This window comes from Haliotis rufescens, unplaced genomic scaffold (genome assembly GCF_023055435.1).
Source record: "Haliotis rufescens isolate VD_foot unplaced genomic scaffold, xgHalRufe1.0.p SCAF_35, whole genome shotgun sequence".
In the NCBI taxonomy this organism is placed as follows: domain Eukaryota; kingdom Metazoa; phylum Mollusca; class Gastropoda; order Lepetellida; family Haliotidae; genus Haliotis; species Haliotis rufescens.
The window spans coordinates 5,333,504-5,351,896 of NW_025964057.1; the positions used below are offsets into that span (position 1 = coordinate 5,333,504).

The 18,393-nt window shown below is 42.6% G+C and overlaps 2 protein-coding genes across 2 annotated transcripts in view; one reads left to right on the forward strand and one right to left on the reverse strand.

Moving 5' to 3' along the window:
* LOC124128223 (probable asparagine--tRNA ligase, mitochondrial) overlaps window positions 1-3,068 on the reverse strand; it is a 35,559-nt gene extending 32,491 nt beyond the window's left edge. Inside the window, exon 1 of the mRNA XM_046491597.2 lies at window positions 2,872-3,068. Within this exon, the coding sequence (XP_046347553.1) occupies window positions 2,872-3,039 (168 nt within the window). The 5' untranslated portion in view covers window positions 3,040-3,068. The remainder of the gene's footprint in view (window positions 1-2,871) is intronic.
* A 152-nt stretch (window positions 3,069-3,220) lies between these two features.
* On the forward strand, window positions 3,221-17,165 carry LOC124128224 (ragulator complex protein LAMTOR1-like). Its single transcript, XM_048381064.1, has 6 exons — window positions 3,221-3,356; window positions 6,179-6,249; window positions 7,149-7,235; window positions 9,463-9,540; window positions 14,926-15,055; window positions 16,537-17,165. The coding sequence occupies exons 1-6, from the start codon at window positions 3,315-3,317 to the stop codon at window positions 16,627-16,629; spliced, it is 501 nt and encodes a 166-aa protein (XP_048237021.1). The 5' UTR covers window positions 3,221-3,314; the 3' UTR covers window positions 16,630-17,165.
* Window positions 17,166-18,393: the final 1,228 nt, after the last annotated feature.

Here is an 18,393-nt window from a genome sequence, read left to right on the forward strand (position 1 = left end):
CAGCGCCTTAGATGACCGGGCACCCTCCCACCCCACGTGCCCCAAAGCCACTGGATGACAGCTAGCATGATCAGCCATCCAGACCATCACATTGTAACCACCTGATCCTCAGCAGTCTTACAAACCCTGGAACCTTGTTTCAGTGTTCAGAATCTCAGCAAAGGAATGCTTCATTATTACAGATTTACAGATTCAGGTGAGGTGGAAAATAAATAAAAGAGAAATAAAGAACAAACTTCAAAAGTGTTATATTGTCTCAAAATATATTTTGACCAAGTATAGTTAAGGAGGTACCTACCTATGACTGTTTTTCGCACAACTCATTACTCATTACTTACTTACAATGCTTGAAAGCGTGTTGTTTGTTTCCTTATTACCACCCTCCCAGTGGTAATATTGAATAGTGGGGCAGTGGTTTATTTACTCTGCTGTTTGGCGTTTTACAAGTTAAATATCACAAAATATGGACCACTACTAACTAAATATGTAAAAACTTTCATTACATTTGGAATAAAGGTGAGTAAATGCCATCATGGCCATAAACAGCTTTTTCAATATGGCTGCCACTGTGGCCTAACTGAAAATGAGATTCGAACCTCTTGAAGAAATTGGGGTGTTATCATTGGCGGGAGCATGCATGTGGAGTTTCAGCTTCATGGATCCTATGCTTCCTGAACAGAAGATGTTTAAGAAGATTGAGGCATGATTCTCTATTGTTTCCAACATGGCAGTTAGCCTCTGTCCCTTTCCATTTGAGTGCAGATTTTTTTACTATTCTAAAAATCAAAGATGGCTACCTGGCAATCATATTAAAATTCTGACTTTAATACTTTGAATAAACTTGTCCAGTAGGAGATCTCTACTGACAAACATCAACATAATATTTCACCTCAACCCCTCTTGCCATTTCTGAGGAGAAATTGAAAGTGTCAAACATTTAGGGAGGAAAATGTACAATTTGCGATGACAAGCTCACATGGTGTTTCAGGCTAAAAACATAAAATATGCTCTAAAATATAACAATGTACAATGAATGCTCCCCTAATCGATTTGGGGTCAGTTAAAGGGGTACTAATCTCGGCTTCTTCTCGGCTGTCTAACATTGCCTGCTAGGGCTCACTAGCTGTCGTGAGTGTGTTAGAGACTGGACTACCGTCTGTAAGGACAGCGTAAATAAACTTTGAGGCAATATCTGTTTTTTGCATTTTTGAACACTGAGTGGTTACATGTGATCTATGAAGATTTCGAAAAAGGGCACATGTTAATTAATTTTAACCTAAACAAACAGACAAAAAGAATGGTGGAAGTTCATTGGATGTCGTTATTTGGAAATACCCCTGATGGTTATAGTTTAATCATTTTATAAAAAAGAATCCCTGCAGTGAAAGCATATTCAAATTTTGGATTGTGGGGATAATATGATTGCAACCTCTTGTCGTCATCCATGTTTCCGGGTATAGCCCTACACCTGTGTATTTGTTGATATTTGCTTGAACCTCCGCTAATGAATTTATTACAGATATAATTAGTGGTAGCACATTTGGCATTTCTTGTGTCTTGGGTAATTATATAATCTAAATCCATGTTTGATTTGAGGTGAAATGTTCGTTATGTAATATGCACGAGGCTGCGCAGCAAGAGGAATGATCAGTTGATTTATTTTTGGGTCGCAAACTAGTTTAGATTTCTGCTATATCATCCGGGTATTCTGGGGGAAAAAACAATAACAAAGGCAACAACCAGTCCCGGGGAATTGCTGTAGATCAATGCCCCTTTACAGCGTTCGCTCGTTACACCGAAGGCCCGGGTTCAATTCCCGCCATGGGTAAAATGTGTGACGCCCATATCGGGTGTCCCAAGCCATGATATTGCTGGAACATTGCTAAAAGCGGTGTAAAAACAAACTCACTCACACACCTAAGCGATTTTCTCTTCAGGTGCATTAAAGTTTCTCTAGGTAGTCACAATTTTATGAATAACAACTTCTTTAATATGATTTAGCGTTGTTTAGCTAAATCGGTTTATGGTCAGCTCCGCATAACAAATACTAGTAACTATTCCCATTTACCATTTTCCACCATTTGTTTAAAAACATACTCCTCTCACAAGACCCGCCAAAATACTCCCCATGGCAACCATACGTCATTTCTCCCATGACATCACTACCCTTGGTCTCATGACGTCACTACTTTTACTCCCCAACCATTAAGTCATTCTAACAACACAACGTGTCCGGCGGTTAGCATTTCACCTCTTCCCCCACCCCCCAAAGCACCCCAATTGTCAGGTTGCACCTTTTTTCCACAGTGAACGACATTGTACAAAGTCTTATCAAGTTTATAAATGTATCGTTCTTATTGCTGTTAATCTATTTCAATAAATTTGGTACAGTGGGCATGGTGCAGTTGGGGTGTTTGGTTTAACACCATGCTGGTGTGTGTACGATACTCTGGCTGCCTGCTAACTACAGCGAGAGCCCAAATTCTTCTGCCCGCTGTTTCCGCAGGGGGAGTGACAGTATCTTTGCTGTGGGTCCTGTCTGCCAAGCACGGTGGAGGGACAACTTGACCCGCGATAGGGTCTGTATGCGATTTCTAGTCCGCGGTAGGACCTTGCTTATCGCCCCCGACTGCATCATCCACACTCTGCCCATTATATCTCACAAAACATCATTGTTTGTGAATCTTTCCATCTAAGGTAGTCTGAACATAATAGTGTAAAAAGCGACGTTTCGGTATAGATCGTTATATAGTTGTCAAGCACGACTTTTACAATATTAAAGAAGTGGTTATTCATGAAATTGTGTCTACCTTGTCATCCGTCAACTTCTAAGTAATGCCTATCAAACAATTTAAATTTTCTCCTTCGTACCTTAACTTTGACATTGTCTTGAATCAGTGACTTTTCGAGCATACGTGCTATTGATTGCTTTGCAAAACTATAGCACCTATAGCTGTATCCCATTCCCTTGCATATGCGTAGAAGTGGATTTATGGTTGCAAATCTTGATTTCCATAAGTTTGTCAATGGCGCGGCCATCTTGAAACAACATAACAGTGCAGCAGCGAATCGGATTTACTCGTCGAAACTTTCACGTTCTTTCAAGGTCATGTAAATTGATATTGTTGGCGGTTTATTGAAATATGATGTTCCTAATAGGAAATGTGTTTTAAAGTCTATTGGTAAAAATGTTTGGATTTATTTCGACATATTTCAGCCAATGAAATAAGCTTAGTTCACATAAGTCAGTGCGGAGCGCATGTCATGTGAGGAAGTGAAGTTCGATGAATAGTTTACTTATATGCACCTAAAAAATGGGATGTTGCTACAGTAGTGACGACGATAAAGATGACGGGGTAATTATGCCGACGACCCTGATAACTTTTAACCACCACAAAAGATCTGTCTGGCGGTCATGTTAACGTTCTATGGGAATGGGATGCTGTGTTCTCATACCTGTTATTTGTCCCGACTTCCCTGTTTACATTACACACGCCTCCCAGATGTATTTAAAGCTGACATTGGCATTATTGTTTTACAGTGTCGGAAAAGATGTGGTTGATTGATTAACGGATTTTTTTTATACATGGGCGATTAGCCCTCCCAGCGCCTCCTCTTACTGGTGCAGCTATCATAAGGTTATGGCTGAACCTGATCAGGCGGCACTGGCGGTCTCATGCACCAACTGTTTGTCCAGAAATGGGTCCTCATGTTCATCATGTTCATATTAGAATGGATAAAGAAAGCAGTAAATCATCATCAGCACAAAGTTGCAGTTTTGATATTAGTTGTGAATAAGAAAAGCAAATCTTACATGAGCATGTTTAAATCTGAATCTAAACCCTTCTTGACAATTGCATGAAGATTCATGTCAATAATCTGAGCTGTCACTGAGAATAGAGAAAGAGGCCAGTTTACTTAGATGATATATGTGCTTTAAATAATACCAACATTCGCTTCCTAATGAAAGCAAGTATATTAATTACGACTGTTGCAATCATCTTGTTGGTAATTATTTAAACATTACGTTATAAAAGAATGTATAAACACATGATAAATGTAGAATTTGTTTCATTTTCCTAAGCACTTTGTTTAAATATCAATTAGACTTTATACTATGATAGTAGGTTGATCATCATTTAGTTATTGAACAATTATTCCATCATCCACTCCAGCTCTACATAACCGTAGATTATGATGTACATGCAGCTATGGGTTTGTTCCATGTTTGTCAGTTGTTCTATTTGCTAGTATGCACATTCGAATTTATCATGTTGTCTTCCTAAATCTGTTGGTTTGAATCTTTGTTTAGGAATCCATACACAATTTACTCTCATGGAATGAAGTACCGTATTTTCTTGAGTATAGTGCGCACCCATGTATAATGCGCACCCATGTATAATGCGCACCCCCCTCTAGCGAGTTCAGTATTTTGGAGAAAAAAAATTCGAAAAAAAATTACACCGTACCCCTTCAGCGAAGTCCGGCAAAGGAACGGGTGAATTTGAGATAAAAAAATCACCAGACATGTTGATTTACCGTTTAAATAGTATTTATTGTTCTGCTAGGATTGTTTTATATCCAGGGATTAAGATTACCTTGTGTATTTTCTCGTAAACTAAGCAGGGAACAGCAATCAGCTGTACACACGTTTTCTTGGAATGGACCGGTGATTCGGTCAAGACACACCAAATGATATAACTTTACAGAATTTTTATGCAAGGATCGGCAAAAATTGTATCTGAAACTATTTTTTTTATCAGGAATAATATATTCCAATATATTGTTAATTTAGATGCAGCTTTTACCATGTTTACTAAACATATTTAAAATAATAATAACCCTAAGCGAAGCAGCTCATCGCTATTCCTTGGTATTTTTTTTTAAACATGGAACCAGTCTGACCAGTCACCGTCAAGGCTCACGCGCATGTGATCGCGAGAATTACATGTTGACATAGAATCGTCAAACAAAAACAAATATGACTTTTAACGAGTCAAAGTATGGCATTTATGATATATGTATCCATTCTCTGTCAACTAAAGTTCGTTTCAAGGCGTCAATAGCGGTAATCTGACAGTGGTTGCTGTTGATAACAATAAGTTGTGCGATCTTCCGATCGCTTCACACACGATTTCGCCGAAACTAATAAAAACAATATTTTGAATAAAATTAATGAAATAAGTTACAAACATAAGTCCAGATATACAAAGAACACTTTTTCTAGCCAGACAGTGTAATTACATGATTAATTTGCGTACTTCAGTATGGATTTGTTGACATGGTATTTCCGGTGTTTCGTGCTCACGGTAATGTCTTTCCATGGGGGGAAAAAACATCCAAACTCATAATTCGTGTATAATGCGCACCCCCTTCTACACAGCTGTGTTTTTTGGAAAAAAAGTGCGCACTATACTCAAGAAAATACGGTATTTAAGAGGTTGAGGTTGAGAAAGGTGCACCAATTTTATGAATTTGTATTGATTTTGTAGCCATCCTGAGAAGTTCCCATTTGTCACACTGTACTGTTGGCTGCCATAGCGCAGGTAGTAGTGACAGTATAGGACAGCTGATAATGGGGGGACACAGTAACCATGGTAACTGCACCTAGACTGTTATGTGAGGTAGTGTGGTGAAGTGGGATAGTAGGATCACTACAATGTCAAAAACAAATTCTTCATTAGACTGTCCTCATTCTAGAATCCAAGTATTTCGGAAGTCTGTAGGTTAATGCCTCCTGACAACTGTTGATAACCCGTACACAAATCTGGATGTAAATTGTGATACACTAATCAATGTTAAAAATTCAGTGAAACAATCTGTGATCATTTAACAATCTTTGTGTTCATTTGTTAATGTATATGTAGAGTGTTAGTATTTTTGTATTTGGTGAGTCTTGTATTCATACAGAATGAGAATTGTCACAAATAGTATTCACTATGAATCCCATGGGATGCCAAGAAGGATGGCTGTAGGAATTGCGATTAATTAACAATGGCTTACTAAAACATATAACTGATATTTTGATGACATTTTATGAAAAGGGATAGAAAGGTCGGCTTGTTTATAATTTCCTGCAAGGCTTTACTGTAACTTTGTGTGGCCGGGAAATCAGAACTGCATACCGTTTTTTAGCCTTAAAGAAAATTATTGTAATTTTGAGTGTTTCTTTTCCCAGCTCATCAGTCCTACGGAGAGAACTCGTCTCCTCAACCCGTCCCCTCCTGACCACAATCAGCCAATACCTGGGTAAGTCAACTCACCTGATCACAATCAACCAATACCTGGGTAAATCAACTCACCTGATCACAATCAACCAATACCTGGGTAAGTCAACTCACCTGATCACAATCCACCAATACCTGGGTAAATCAACTCACCTGATCACAATCAACCAATACCTGGGTAAGTCAACTCACCTGATCACAATCAACCAATACCTGGGTACGTCAACTCACCTGATCACAATCAACCAATACCTGGGTAAGTCAACTCTCCTGGTCACAATCAGCCAATACCTGGGTAAGTCAACTCACCTGATCACAATCAACCAATACCTGGGTAAGTCAACTCTCCTGGTCACAATCAACCAATACCTGGGTAAGTCAACTCACCTGATCACAACCTAGGTAAGTCAACTCACCTGATCACAATCAACCAATACCTGGGTAAGTCAACTCACCTGATCACAATCAGCCAATACCTGGGTAAGTCAACTCACCTGATCACAATCAACCAATATGTGGGTAAGTCAACTCACCTGATCACAACCTGGGTAAGTCAACTCACCTGATCACAATCAGCCAGTACCTGGTTTCTAGAGGAAACCTAGTGTTGTCTGTGGTATAAAGTTGCCACCCTGTGAGTGGCTAGGGAGAACAAATGCATCATTCCAGTATTTGCTGAGATGCAATTGATCAGTGAGGTGTATGCACTCATTGTATGGTAGAAACAAAAGTCAGTTTATTGAGGGGAGTTTTCTAATCAACTGTGACAATGCCCCAGTGAGCTGTTTGATGCGGGACACAGCCAGTTCCAGCATGTCAGCAGCCATGGCATAGTCTGGAGGCAGTGTCTGTGTTACCTGTACTAGTTCTCCCAATACAGTGATAGTTAACAGAATTAATACCTGGTGGTCATGGTTACAGAGAGCGGAGTGGGTCCCAGTACACCCAGGCATCACAGAAGGGCGACGAGCAGTCGGCACTGAGCCGCATCCTCAACAAGACTGCCCGGTGAGTCCCTGCATGCACGAGTAACTAGACAGCCGGAGATGTTGGACGTATGTGTGACAGAATGAGATATTTGACAATGTGACGTATGTGTGAAAGGCTGAGATGTTTGACAATGTGACGTATGTGTGAAAGGCTGGGATGTTTGACAATGTGACGTATGTGTGAAAGGCTGGGATATTTGACAGTGTGACAAATGTGTGATAGGGTGAGATGTTTGACAGTGGGATGGGTGTGTGAAAGGCAGAGATATTTGACAGTGACATTGTGACGTATGTGTGACAGTATGAGATATTTGACAGTGGGATATATGTGACGCATGTGTGACAGTGGGACGTATGTGTGACATCATGAGATATTTGACTGTGTGACGTATGTGTTACAGCATGAGATATTTGACAGTGGGACGTATGTATTACAGCATGAGATATTTGACAGTGTGACATATGTGTGAAAGCGAAGATATTTGACTGTGTGACGTATGTGTGACAGGATGAGATATTTGACAGTACTACCGTATATGACCGCGTATAAGCCGAATTTTGAGGACCAGAAAAAAGATTCTGTAGAAAGGGGTCGGCTTATCCACGGGATACACTTTCATGATAGTATTCTGTCAGAAACATCGCCTGAATGACGGTCCGATAGACGGTCCGAAAGTCTGGAAGTTGCCGCTACCAGAGCCAATATTGTTATAAATTATCAATAAAGTTATTATTATACACCAATGTTGTCTTTTTTTAAAAATGTTATGCATGTTACTACTTCCGATAATAAGTTTTCAATTGAATTTTTCTTTCTTCATAAACTCCACAATCTTTACATGTAACAATATATGTAATCCACAGCTATAATATATAATCCACAGGTGAAATCACCAGTAGCTATTATGTACGTTTTGCAAAGTTCATAAATTGATACTGAACAAGTATCTACCTTTATTGAAAGAGGCAAATAAACAACTGTAACGGCGAGTTATTCCATTCGCCATTTGCAAAAACATGTGATCAGCTGTTTCCTGTGACGTCACAAACGGTGACCACTGTGATTGCTTCCTGTTGTTTAAAAAGCAACACGGTACACAAGCAAATGAGGACTGGTAATAACAGGCCGATTGGTATTGTCATGTTGTTTACACAAACATTTTCAAGTTGTGGGTACTTAGCAATCGTGTTGGGAGTAGAGGCTTAATTCCTTTGTTTTCGAGAGATTAGTTTAATAAACTGGAGAAGCCTGTGAGTAAGTGATGGTCATTCAATGTGTTCATAGTTTATTTAATTCAATTGGATTAACATACAATAGGCGCGGCAATGTTTGAAGTTGAATTGAAGCAAATTGGTGAGTTACTGCATAGGTGTATAAACGTTGGAATATTTTTATTGAGGTATTCTCATCATGAGTTCAAATGAGAGGAAAGTTAGAAATTGGAGGAAAGAAAAGACGGCACTAACATTTGTTGGTACATTTTCTCACGGGTTCATAATTCTATATACGCCGATTCACAAAATGGCGCTTCGTTGTTGATGGCAACAAAAAACGATCATAATGAGATTAAAAAAAAAAAGAGTAACAGCTTCCCACATTATGAAAGTAGATGACTGGTTTGTTAAATCTTCATTAGAAAAAATAATGACTTTCAATATAATTACAACGTTTTTCATCTTATATTATTGAATATCTGCTAGTACCAGCACATGTCTTGCAATCCGACTTCGCAGTGTCTTTTGCCTTTTACTTCCTGGTTAGGCTTATCTGCCGGTCATATCATTTTCTTTCGTATTTCAATGGTCAAGTTAACACCTCGGCTTATGTATGGGGTTGCCTTATCTGCGGTCATATACGGTATGTATTTGTGACAGGCAAAGATATTGACCGTGTGACGTATGTGTGAAAGCATGAGATATTTGACAGTGTGACGTATGTGTGACAGGATGAGATATTTGACAGTACTATGTATGTGACAGGCAAAGATATTTAACCGTGTGATGTATGTGTTAGAGCATGAGATATTTGACCGTGTGATGTATGTATCACAGCATGAGATATTTGACTGTGTGATGTTTGTGAGACAGGCCGAGATATTTGACAGTGTGACGTATGTGTGACAGGGTGAGACATTTAACAGTGAGGTGTGCGGATGAGAGTATAATGTGTGACAGGCTGAGATATAAATGTGATAATCTACAATGTATATGGCATATATGTAACTGTCTGAGTCTGTATGTTGCAGAGATGTGATAGATGTAACATCCACAGACTCACAGACGATGGAGCAGCATGAGTACCATGACAGAGCAAGGCAATACAGGTAGTCACAATCCCCCCTTTGTATACAGGTAGATCCCCTCTTTGTATACAGGTAGATCTCCCTTTTGTATACAGGTAGACACACACACACACACGCATACACGCCTTTGCATACAGACAGACAACCCCATTTGTATACAGGTTGACACAATCCCCCTTTTCATACAGGTAGACACAATCCCCCTTTGTATACAGGTAGATCTCCTCTTTGTATACAGGTAGATGTATACAGGTAGACACAATCCCCTTTTGTATACAGGTAGATCCCCTCTTTGTATACAGGTAGATCCCCCCCTTTGTATACAGGTAGACACAATCCCCTTTTGTATACAGGTAGATCCCCTCTTTGTATACAGGTAGACACACACACACACACACACCTTTGTATACAGACAGACAACCCCATTTGTATACAGGTTGACACAATCCCCCCTTTTATACAGGTAGACACAATCCCCCTTTGTATACAGATAGACACAATCCCCCTTTGTATACAGGTAGATCCCCCCTTTGTATACAGGTAGATGTATACAGGTAGACACAATCCCCCTTTGTATACACGTAGGTCCCCTCTTTGTTTACAGGTAGATCCCCCCTTTGTATACAGGTAGATGTATACAGGTAGACACAATCCCCCTTTGTATACACATAGGTCCCCTCTTTGTTTACAGGTAGATCCCCTCTTTGTATACAGGTAGATCCCCCCTTTGTATACAGGTAGATGTATACAGGTAGACACAATCCCCTTTTGCATACAGGTAGATCTCCCTTTTGTATACAGGTAGACACACACACACACACACCTTTGTATACAGACAGACAACCCCATTTGTATACAGGTTGACACAATCCCCCCTTTTATACAGGTAGACACAATCCCCCTTTTTATACAGGTAGATCCCCTTTGTATACAGGTAGACACAATCCCCCTTTTCAACAGGTAGACACAACCCCCCTTTGTATACAGGTAGACATAATCCCCCTTTGTATACAGGTTGCCACAATCCCCCTTTGTATACAGGCAGACACAATCCCCCTTTGTATACAGGCAGACACAATCCCCCTTTGTATACAGGCAGACACAATCCCCCTTTGTATACAGGAAGACACAATCCCCCTTTGTAAACAGGTAGACATTATCCCCCTTTGTATAAAGATAGACACAATCCCCCCTTTTTATACAGGTTGACACAATCCCCCTTTTTATACAGGCAGACACAATCCCCCTTTCTATACAGGTAGACACAACCCCCCTTTGTATACAGGTAGACATTATCACCCTTTGTTTAAAGGTAGACACAATCCCTCTTTGTATACAGGTAGACACAATCCCCCTTTTTATACAGGCAGATACTCCCTTTGTATACAGGTAGACATTATCACCCTTTGTTTAAAGGTAGACACAATCCCTCTTTGTATACAGGCAGACACAATCCCCCTTTGTATACAGGTAGACACAAACCCCCTTTGTATACAGGTAGACATTATCCCCCTTTGTATAAAGGTAGACACAATCCCCCCTTTTTATACAGGTTGACACAATCCCCCTTTTTATACAGGCAGACACAATCCCCCTTTCTATACAGGTAGACACAACCCCCCTTTGTATACAGGTAGACATTATCACCCTTTGTTTAAAGGTAGACACAATCCCTCTTTGTATACAGGTAGACACAATCCCCCTTTTTATACAGGCAGATACTCCCTTTGTATACAGGTAGAGACACACACACACACCCTTTGTATACAGACAGCCAACCCCATTTGTATACAGGAAGACACAATCCCCCTTTGTATACAGGTAGACATTATCCCCCTTTGTATACAGGTAGACATAATCCCCCATTGTATACAGGAAGACACAATCCCCCTTTGTATACAGGTAGACATTATCCCCCTTTGTATACAGGTAGACACAATCCCCCTTTGTATACAGGTAGACACAATCCCCCTTTGTATACAGGTAGATACTCCCTTTGTATACAGGTAGACATTATCCCCCTTTGTTTAAAGGTAGACACAATCCCTCATTGTATACAGGTAGACACAATCCCCCTTTTTATACAGGCAGATACTCCCTTTGTATCCAGGTAGACACACACACACACACCCTTTGTATACAGACAGCCAACCCCATTTGTATACAGGAAGACACAATCCCCCTTTGTATACAGGTAGACATTATCCCCCTTTGTATACAGGTAGACATAATCCCCCTTTGTATACAGGTAGACACAATCCCCCTTTGTATACAGGTAGACATTATCCCCCTTTGTATACAGGAAGACACAATCCCCCTTTGTATACAGGTAGACATAATCCCCCTTTGTATACAGGAAGACACAATCCCCCTTTGTATACAGGTAGACATTATCCCCCTTTGTATACAGGTAGACACAATCCCCCTTTGTATACAGGTAGACACAATCCCCCTTTGTATACAGGTAGACACAATCCCCCTTTGTATACAGGTAGACACAATCCCCCTTTGTATACAGGTAGACACAATCCCCCTTTGTATACAGGTAGACACAATCCCCCTTTGTATACAGGTAGACACAATCCCCCTTTGTATACAGGTAGACACAATCCCCCTTTGTATACAGGAAGACACAATCACCCTTTGTATACAGGAAGACACAATCACCCTTTGTATACAGGTAGACATTATCCCCCTTTGTATACAGGTAGACATAATCCCCCTTTGTATACAGGTAGACATAAACCCCCTTTGTATACAGGTAGACATTATCCCCCTTTGTATACAGGTAGATACAATCCCCCTTTGTATACAGGAAGACACAATCCCCCTTTGTATACAGGTAGACATTATCCCCCTTTGTATACAGGTAGACATAATCCCCCTTTGTATACAGGAAGACACAATCACCCTTTGTATACAGGTAGACATTATCCCCCTTTGTATACAGGTAGACATAATCCCCCTTTGTATACAGGTAGACACAATCCCCCTTTGTATACAGGTAGACATTATCCCCCTTTGTATACAGGTAGACACAGTCCTCCTTTGTATACAGGTAGATACGAACCCCATGTGACAGTCTACAGGTAGACAGGTAGATATAAACCAGTTGTAGACAGGTAGATTTGAACCAGTTGTAGACAGGTAGATATGAACCCATTGTTGACAGGTAGATATGAACCCATTGTTGACAGGTAGATTTGAACCTCTCGTTGACAGGTAGATAAGAACCCGTTGTAGACAGGTAGATATGAACCCGTTGTTGACAGGTAGATATGAACCAATTGTTGACAGGTAGATATGAACCTGTTGTTGACAGGTAGATATGAACCCGTTGTTGACAGGTAGATATGAACCCATTGTTGACAGGTAGATATGAACCCGTTGTTGACAGGTAGATATGAACCCATTGTTGACAGGTAGATATGAACCTGTTGTTGACAGGTAGATATGAACCCGTTGTTGACAGGTAGATATGAACCCGTTGTTGACAGGTAGATATGAACCCATTGTTGACAGGTAGATATGAACCCGTTGTTGACAGGTACATATCAACCCGTTGTTGACAGGTAGATATGAATCTGTTGTAGACAGGTAGATATGAACCCATTGTTGACAGGTAGATATGAACCTGTTGTTGACAGGTAGATATGAACCCGTTGTTGACAGGTAGATATGAACCCATTATTGACAGGTAGATATAAACAAGTTGTTGACAGGTAGATATGAGCCTGTTGTAGACAGGTAGATATGAACCCGTTGTAGACAGGTAGATATAAACCAGTTGTTGACAGGTAGATATAAACCAGTTGTTGACAGGTAGATATGAACCAGTTGTAGACAGGTAGATATGAATCTGTTGTAGACAGGTAGATATGAACCAGTTGTTGACAGGTAGATATGAGCCTGTTGTAGACAGGTAGATATGAACCCGTTGTAGACAGGTAGATATAAACCAGTTGTTGACAGGTAGATATAAACCAGTTGTTGACAGGTAGATATAAACCAGTTGTTGACAGGTAGATATGAACCAGTTGTAGACAGGTAGATATGAATCTGTTGTAGACAGGTAGATATGAACCCATTGTAGACAGGTAGATATGAACCCGTTGTTGACAGGTAGATATGAACCCATTGTAGACAGGTGGATATGAACCTATTGTAGACAGGTAGATATGAACCCATTGTAGACAGGTAGATATGAACCTGTTGTAGACAGGTAGATATGAATGCATTGTAGACAGGTGGATATGAACCAGTTGTAGACAGGTAGATATGAACCAATTGTAGACAGGTAGATATGAACCCGTTGTTGACAGGTAGATATGAACCCATTGTTGACAGGTAGATATGAACCAGTTGTAGACAGGTAGATATGAACCTGTTGTAGACAGGTAGATATGAACCTGTTGTAGACAGGTAGATATGAACCCATTGTTGACAGGTAGATATGAACCTGTTGTTGACAGGTAGATATAAACCAGTTGTTGACAGGTAGATATAAACCAGTTGTTGACAGGTAAATATGAACCAGTTGTAGACAGGTAGATATGAATCTGTTGTAGACAGGTAGATATGAACCCATTGTAGACAGGTAGATATGAACCCGTTGTTGACAGGTAGATATGAACCCATTGTTGACAGGTAGATATGAACCAGTTGTAGACAGGTAGATATGAACCTGTTGTAGACAGGTAGATATGAACCCATTGTTGACAGGTAGATATGAACCTGTTGTAGACAGGTAGATATGAACCAATTGTAGACAGGTAGATATGAACCCGTTGTTGACAGGTAGATATGAATCTGTTGTAGACAGGTAGATATGAACCAATTGTAGACAGGTAGATATGAACCCGTTGTTGACAGGTAGATATGAACCCATTGTTGACAGGTAGATATGAACCAGTTGTAGACAGGTAGATATGAACCTGTTGTAGACAGGTAGATATGAACCCATTGTTGACAGGTAGATATGAACCTGTTGTAGACAGGTAGATATGAAGCTCTTGTGACAGTTTACGTACAGGTTGATACGTAACTCAATGCAAGGCAAGGCAATGCATTACATACGAACACTGTTAAAGGCAGTAAACCTAAGGGATTCCAGGTTTAGATGGTAACCTGTACTGAAATTGATTGTGTGGTGTGTAATTGTGACTTTGTTGATTACATTACTGTGATATCCAGGACTGGTTGGTCTGATCCACATACAGTTAGTTACAGTCGTGATATCAGCTAATCTGCCCCAGAATCTCCAACATGGACATTGTGTGATGGGAAGTGTCCAACACAAATATGGACAGATATTGTGTGCTTAGGACAGACGATGTGTGGCTAGTAGTACTGGAAGGTTCTTTGTGTTCGAGCTGATCAGTCCTTGTGTTTTCTCTTTGTCTGCAGCAATCGCCTGAATATGGTGATGAGTGGCCATGGACGATCTAAGTTATACCGTCCATCACTGCCCAACGGGATTTCAGCCCCACAGATGGTGCTGGCTGCCCCTCCAGTTACCCTAGCAGACATACAGATGGTAAGTGTAGGATGGTGTCACATGGTGCTGACTGTCCCTCCAGTTACACTAGCAGACATACAGATGGTGACTGTAGGATGGTGTCACATGGTGCTGGCTGCCCCTCCAGTTACACTAGCAGACATACAGATGGTAAGTGTAGGATGGTGTCACATGGTGCTGACTGTCCCTCCAGTTACACTAGCAGACATACAGATGGTGACTGTAGGATGGTGTCACATGGTGCTGGCTGCCCCTCCAGTTACACTAGGAGACAGACAGATGGTGAGTGGATGGTGTCACATGGTGCTGGATGCCCCTCCAGTTACCCTAGCAGACATACAGATGGTGAGTGGATGGTGGTGTCACATGGTGCTGGCTGCCCCTCCAGTTACACTAGCAGACAGACAGATGGTGAGTGGATGATGGTGTCACATGGTGCTGGCTGCCCCTCCAGTTACACTAGCAGACATACAGATGGTGAGTGGATGATGGTGTCACATGGTGCTGGATGCCCCTCCAGTTACCCTAGCAGACATACAGATGGTGAGTGGATGGTGGTGTCACATGGTGCTGGCTGCCCCTCCAGTTACCCTAGCAGACATACAGATGGTGAGTGGATGATGGTGTCACATGGTGCTGGATGCCCCTCCAGTTACACTAGCAGACATACAGATGGTAAGTGTAGGATGGTGTCACATGGTGCTGACTGTCCCTCCAGTTACACTAGCAGACATACAGATGGTGACTGTAGGATGGTGTCACATGGTGCTGGCTGCCCCTCCAGTTACACTAGCAGACATACAGATGGTAAGTGTAGGATGGTGTCACATGGTGCTGACTGTCCCTCCAGTTACACTAGCAGACATACAGATGGTAAGTGTAGGATGGTGTCACATGGTGCTGACTGCCCATCCAGTAACCCTAGCAGACATACAGATGGTAAGTGGATGGTGTCACATGGTGCTGACTGCCCCTCCAGTTACACTAGCAGACAGACAGATGGTGAGTGGATGATGGTGTCACATGGTGCTGGCCGCCCCTCCAGTTACCATAGCAGACATACAGATGGTAAGTGGATGATGGCGTCACATGGTGCTGACTGCCCCTCCAGTTACCCTAGCAGACATACAGATGGTAAGTGTAGGATGGTGTCACATGGTGCTGGATGCCCCTCCAGTTACCCTAGCAGACATACAGATGGTAAGTGGATGATGGCGTCACATGGTGCTGACTGCCCCTCCAGTTACACTAGCAGACATACAGATGGTGAGTGGATGATGGTGTCACATGGTGCTGGATGCCCCTCCAGTTACACTAGCAGACATACAGATGGTGACTGTAGGATGGTGTCACATGGTGCTGGCTGCCCCTCCAGTTACCCTAGCAGACATACAGATGGTGAGTGGATGGTGGTGTCACATGTTGCTGGCTTTAAGTTGGAGCTTGTTCTGCCGAATGTAATTGTAAGCAGGTACTATAGTGTTGAGGTTGTGTTTCAGATAACGAGTGTGGCAGCCAAGGCCGCCAAGGCGCTGAAAGACGTGAAGATCCAACACAGAGAGGACCTGGTGGTGGCATTCGGCGTTCCATGATTCTGTTGCCGACCAACTTCATCGCGACACAGTTGCCCATTTAATTTGTAATCATTCTCTGGCTTTGTGTCAAGCCAGTGTGTATACAGCAGCATCTGCAGCTTCCACATCATCATCATCATCCACAGCAACATCATGATCCTAATCATTCCACACCAGTACTCTCCTGTCACCTTGTTCCAGGTCTGGAGTAGTGTTATCTATACAGGCACAAGCTTCTCTGTGCTAGCATGTTTGCTTTGATGACTAAAGTGACATGCTTGCTGTGGTTGTTACTTGCAGTGCTACGTGATGTTTAGGAGGATGTTCTGTGTGAGCTGCTGGTTGACAACCTTGTGTAATGAATTACATCTGAATCTTGTTGATTGATGAAATACTCAGTTCCTACATGGCACAACTTGGTACGGTGAGGTGGGTGGTATGGTGAGGCAGGTGGTATGGTGAGGCGGGTGGTGTAAGTGTGGAGATATGTGAGAGCTTGATAGGGTGGGTTGAGTGGGTGGTACAGCTTGGTAGGGTGATGTAAGTGTGGGATGGGTGGGGTGGGTGGGTGTCAGAGCTTGATAGGGTGGGTTGAGTGGGTGGTACAGCTTGGTAGGGTGATGTAAGTGTGGGGATGGGTGGGGTGGGTGGCTGTCAGAGCTTGATAGGGTGGGTTGAGTGGGTGGTACAGCTTGGTAGGGTGATGTAAGTGTGGGGGTGGGTGGGGTGGGTGGCTGTCAGAGCTTGATAGGGTGGGTTGAGTGGGTGGTACAGCTTGGTAGGGTGATGTAAGTGTGGGGGTGGGTGGGGTGAGTGGCTGTCAGAGCTTGATAGGGTGGGTTGAGTGGGTGGTACAGCTTGGTAGGGTGATGTAAGTGTGGGGGTGGGTGGCTGTCAGAGCTTGATAGGGTGGGTTGAGTGGGTGGTACAGCTTGGTAGGGTGATGTAAGTGTGGGGGTGGGTGGGGTGAGTGGCTGTCAGAGCTTGATAGGGTGGGTTGAGTGGGTGGTACAGCTTGGTAGGGTGATGTAAGTGTGGGGGTGGGTGGGGTGAGTGGCTGTCAGAGCTTGATAGGGTGGGTTGAGTGGGTGGTACAGCTTGGTAGGGTGATGTAAGTGTGGGGGTGGGTGGCTGTCAGAGCTTGATAGGGTGGGTTGAGTGGGTGGTACAGCTTGGTAGGGTGATGTAAGTGTGGGATGGGTGGGGTGGGTGGGTGTCAGAGCTTGATAGGGTGGGTTGAGTGGGTGGTACAGCTTGGTAGGGTGATGTAAGTGTGGGGATGGGTGGGGTGGGTGGCTGTCAGAGCTTGATAGGGTGGGTTGAGTGGGTGGTACAGCTTGGTAGGGTGATGTAAGTGTGGGGGTGGGTGGGGTGGGTGGCTGTCAGAGCTTGATAGGGTGGGTTGAGTGGGTGGTACAGCTTGGTAGGGTGATGTAAGTGTGGGGGTGGGTGGGGTGAGTGGCTGTCAGAGCTTGATAGGGTGGGTTGAGTGGGTGGTACAGCTTGGTAGGGTGATGTAAGTGTGGGGGTGGGTGGCTGTCAGAGCTTGATAGGGTGGGTTGAGTGGGTGGTACAGCTTGGTAGGGTGATGTAAGTGTGGGGGTGGGTGGGGTGAGTGGCTGTCAGAGCTTGATAGGGTGGGTTGAGTGGGTGGTACAGCTTGGTAGGGTGATGTAAGTGTGGGGGTGGGTGGGGTGAGTGGCTGTCAGAGCTTGATAGGGTGGGTTGAGTGGGTGGTACAGCTTGGTAGGGTGATGTAAGTGTGGGGATGGGTGGCTGTCA

Excerpts from the sequence above, each read along its gene's own strand:
- LOC124128224 (XM_048381064.1), top strand. The coding sequence starts at position 3,315 with ATGGGATGTTGCTACAGTAGTGACGACGATAAAGATGACGGG. Across the intron at positions 6,250-7,148 it reads CACAATCAGCCAATACCTGG|AGAGCGGAGTGGGTCCCAGT; the intron begins GTAAGTCAACTC and ends TCATGGTTACAG. Across the intron at positions 7,236-9,462 it reads ATCCTCAACAAGACTGCCCG|AGATGTGATAGATGTAACAT; the intron begins GTGAGTCCCTGC and ends TGTATGTTGCAG.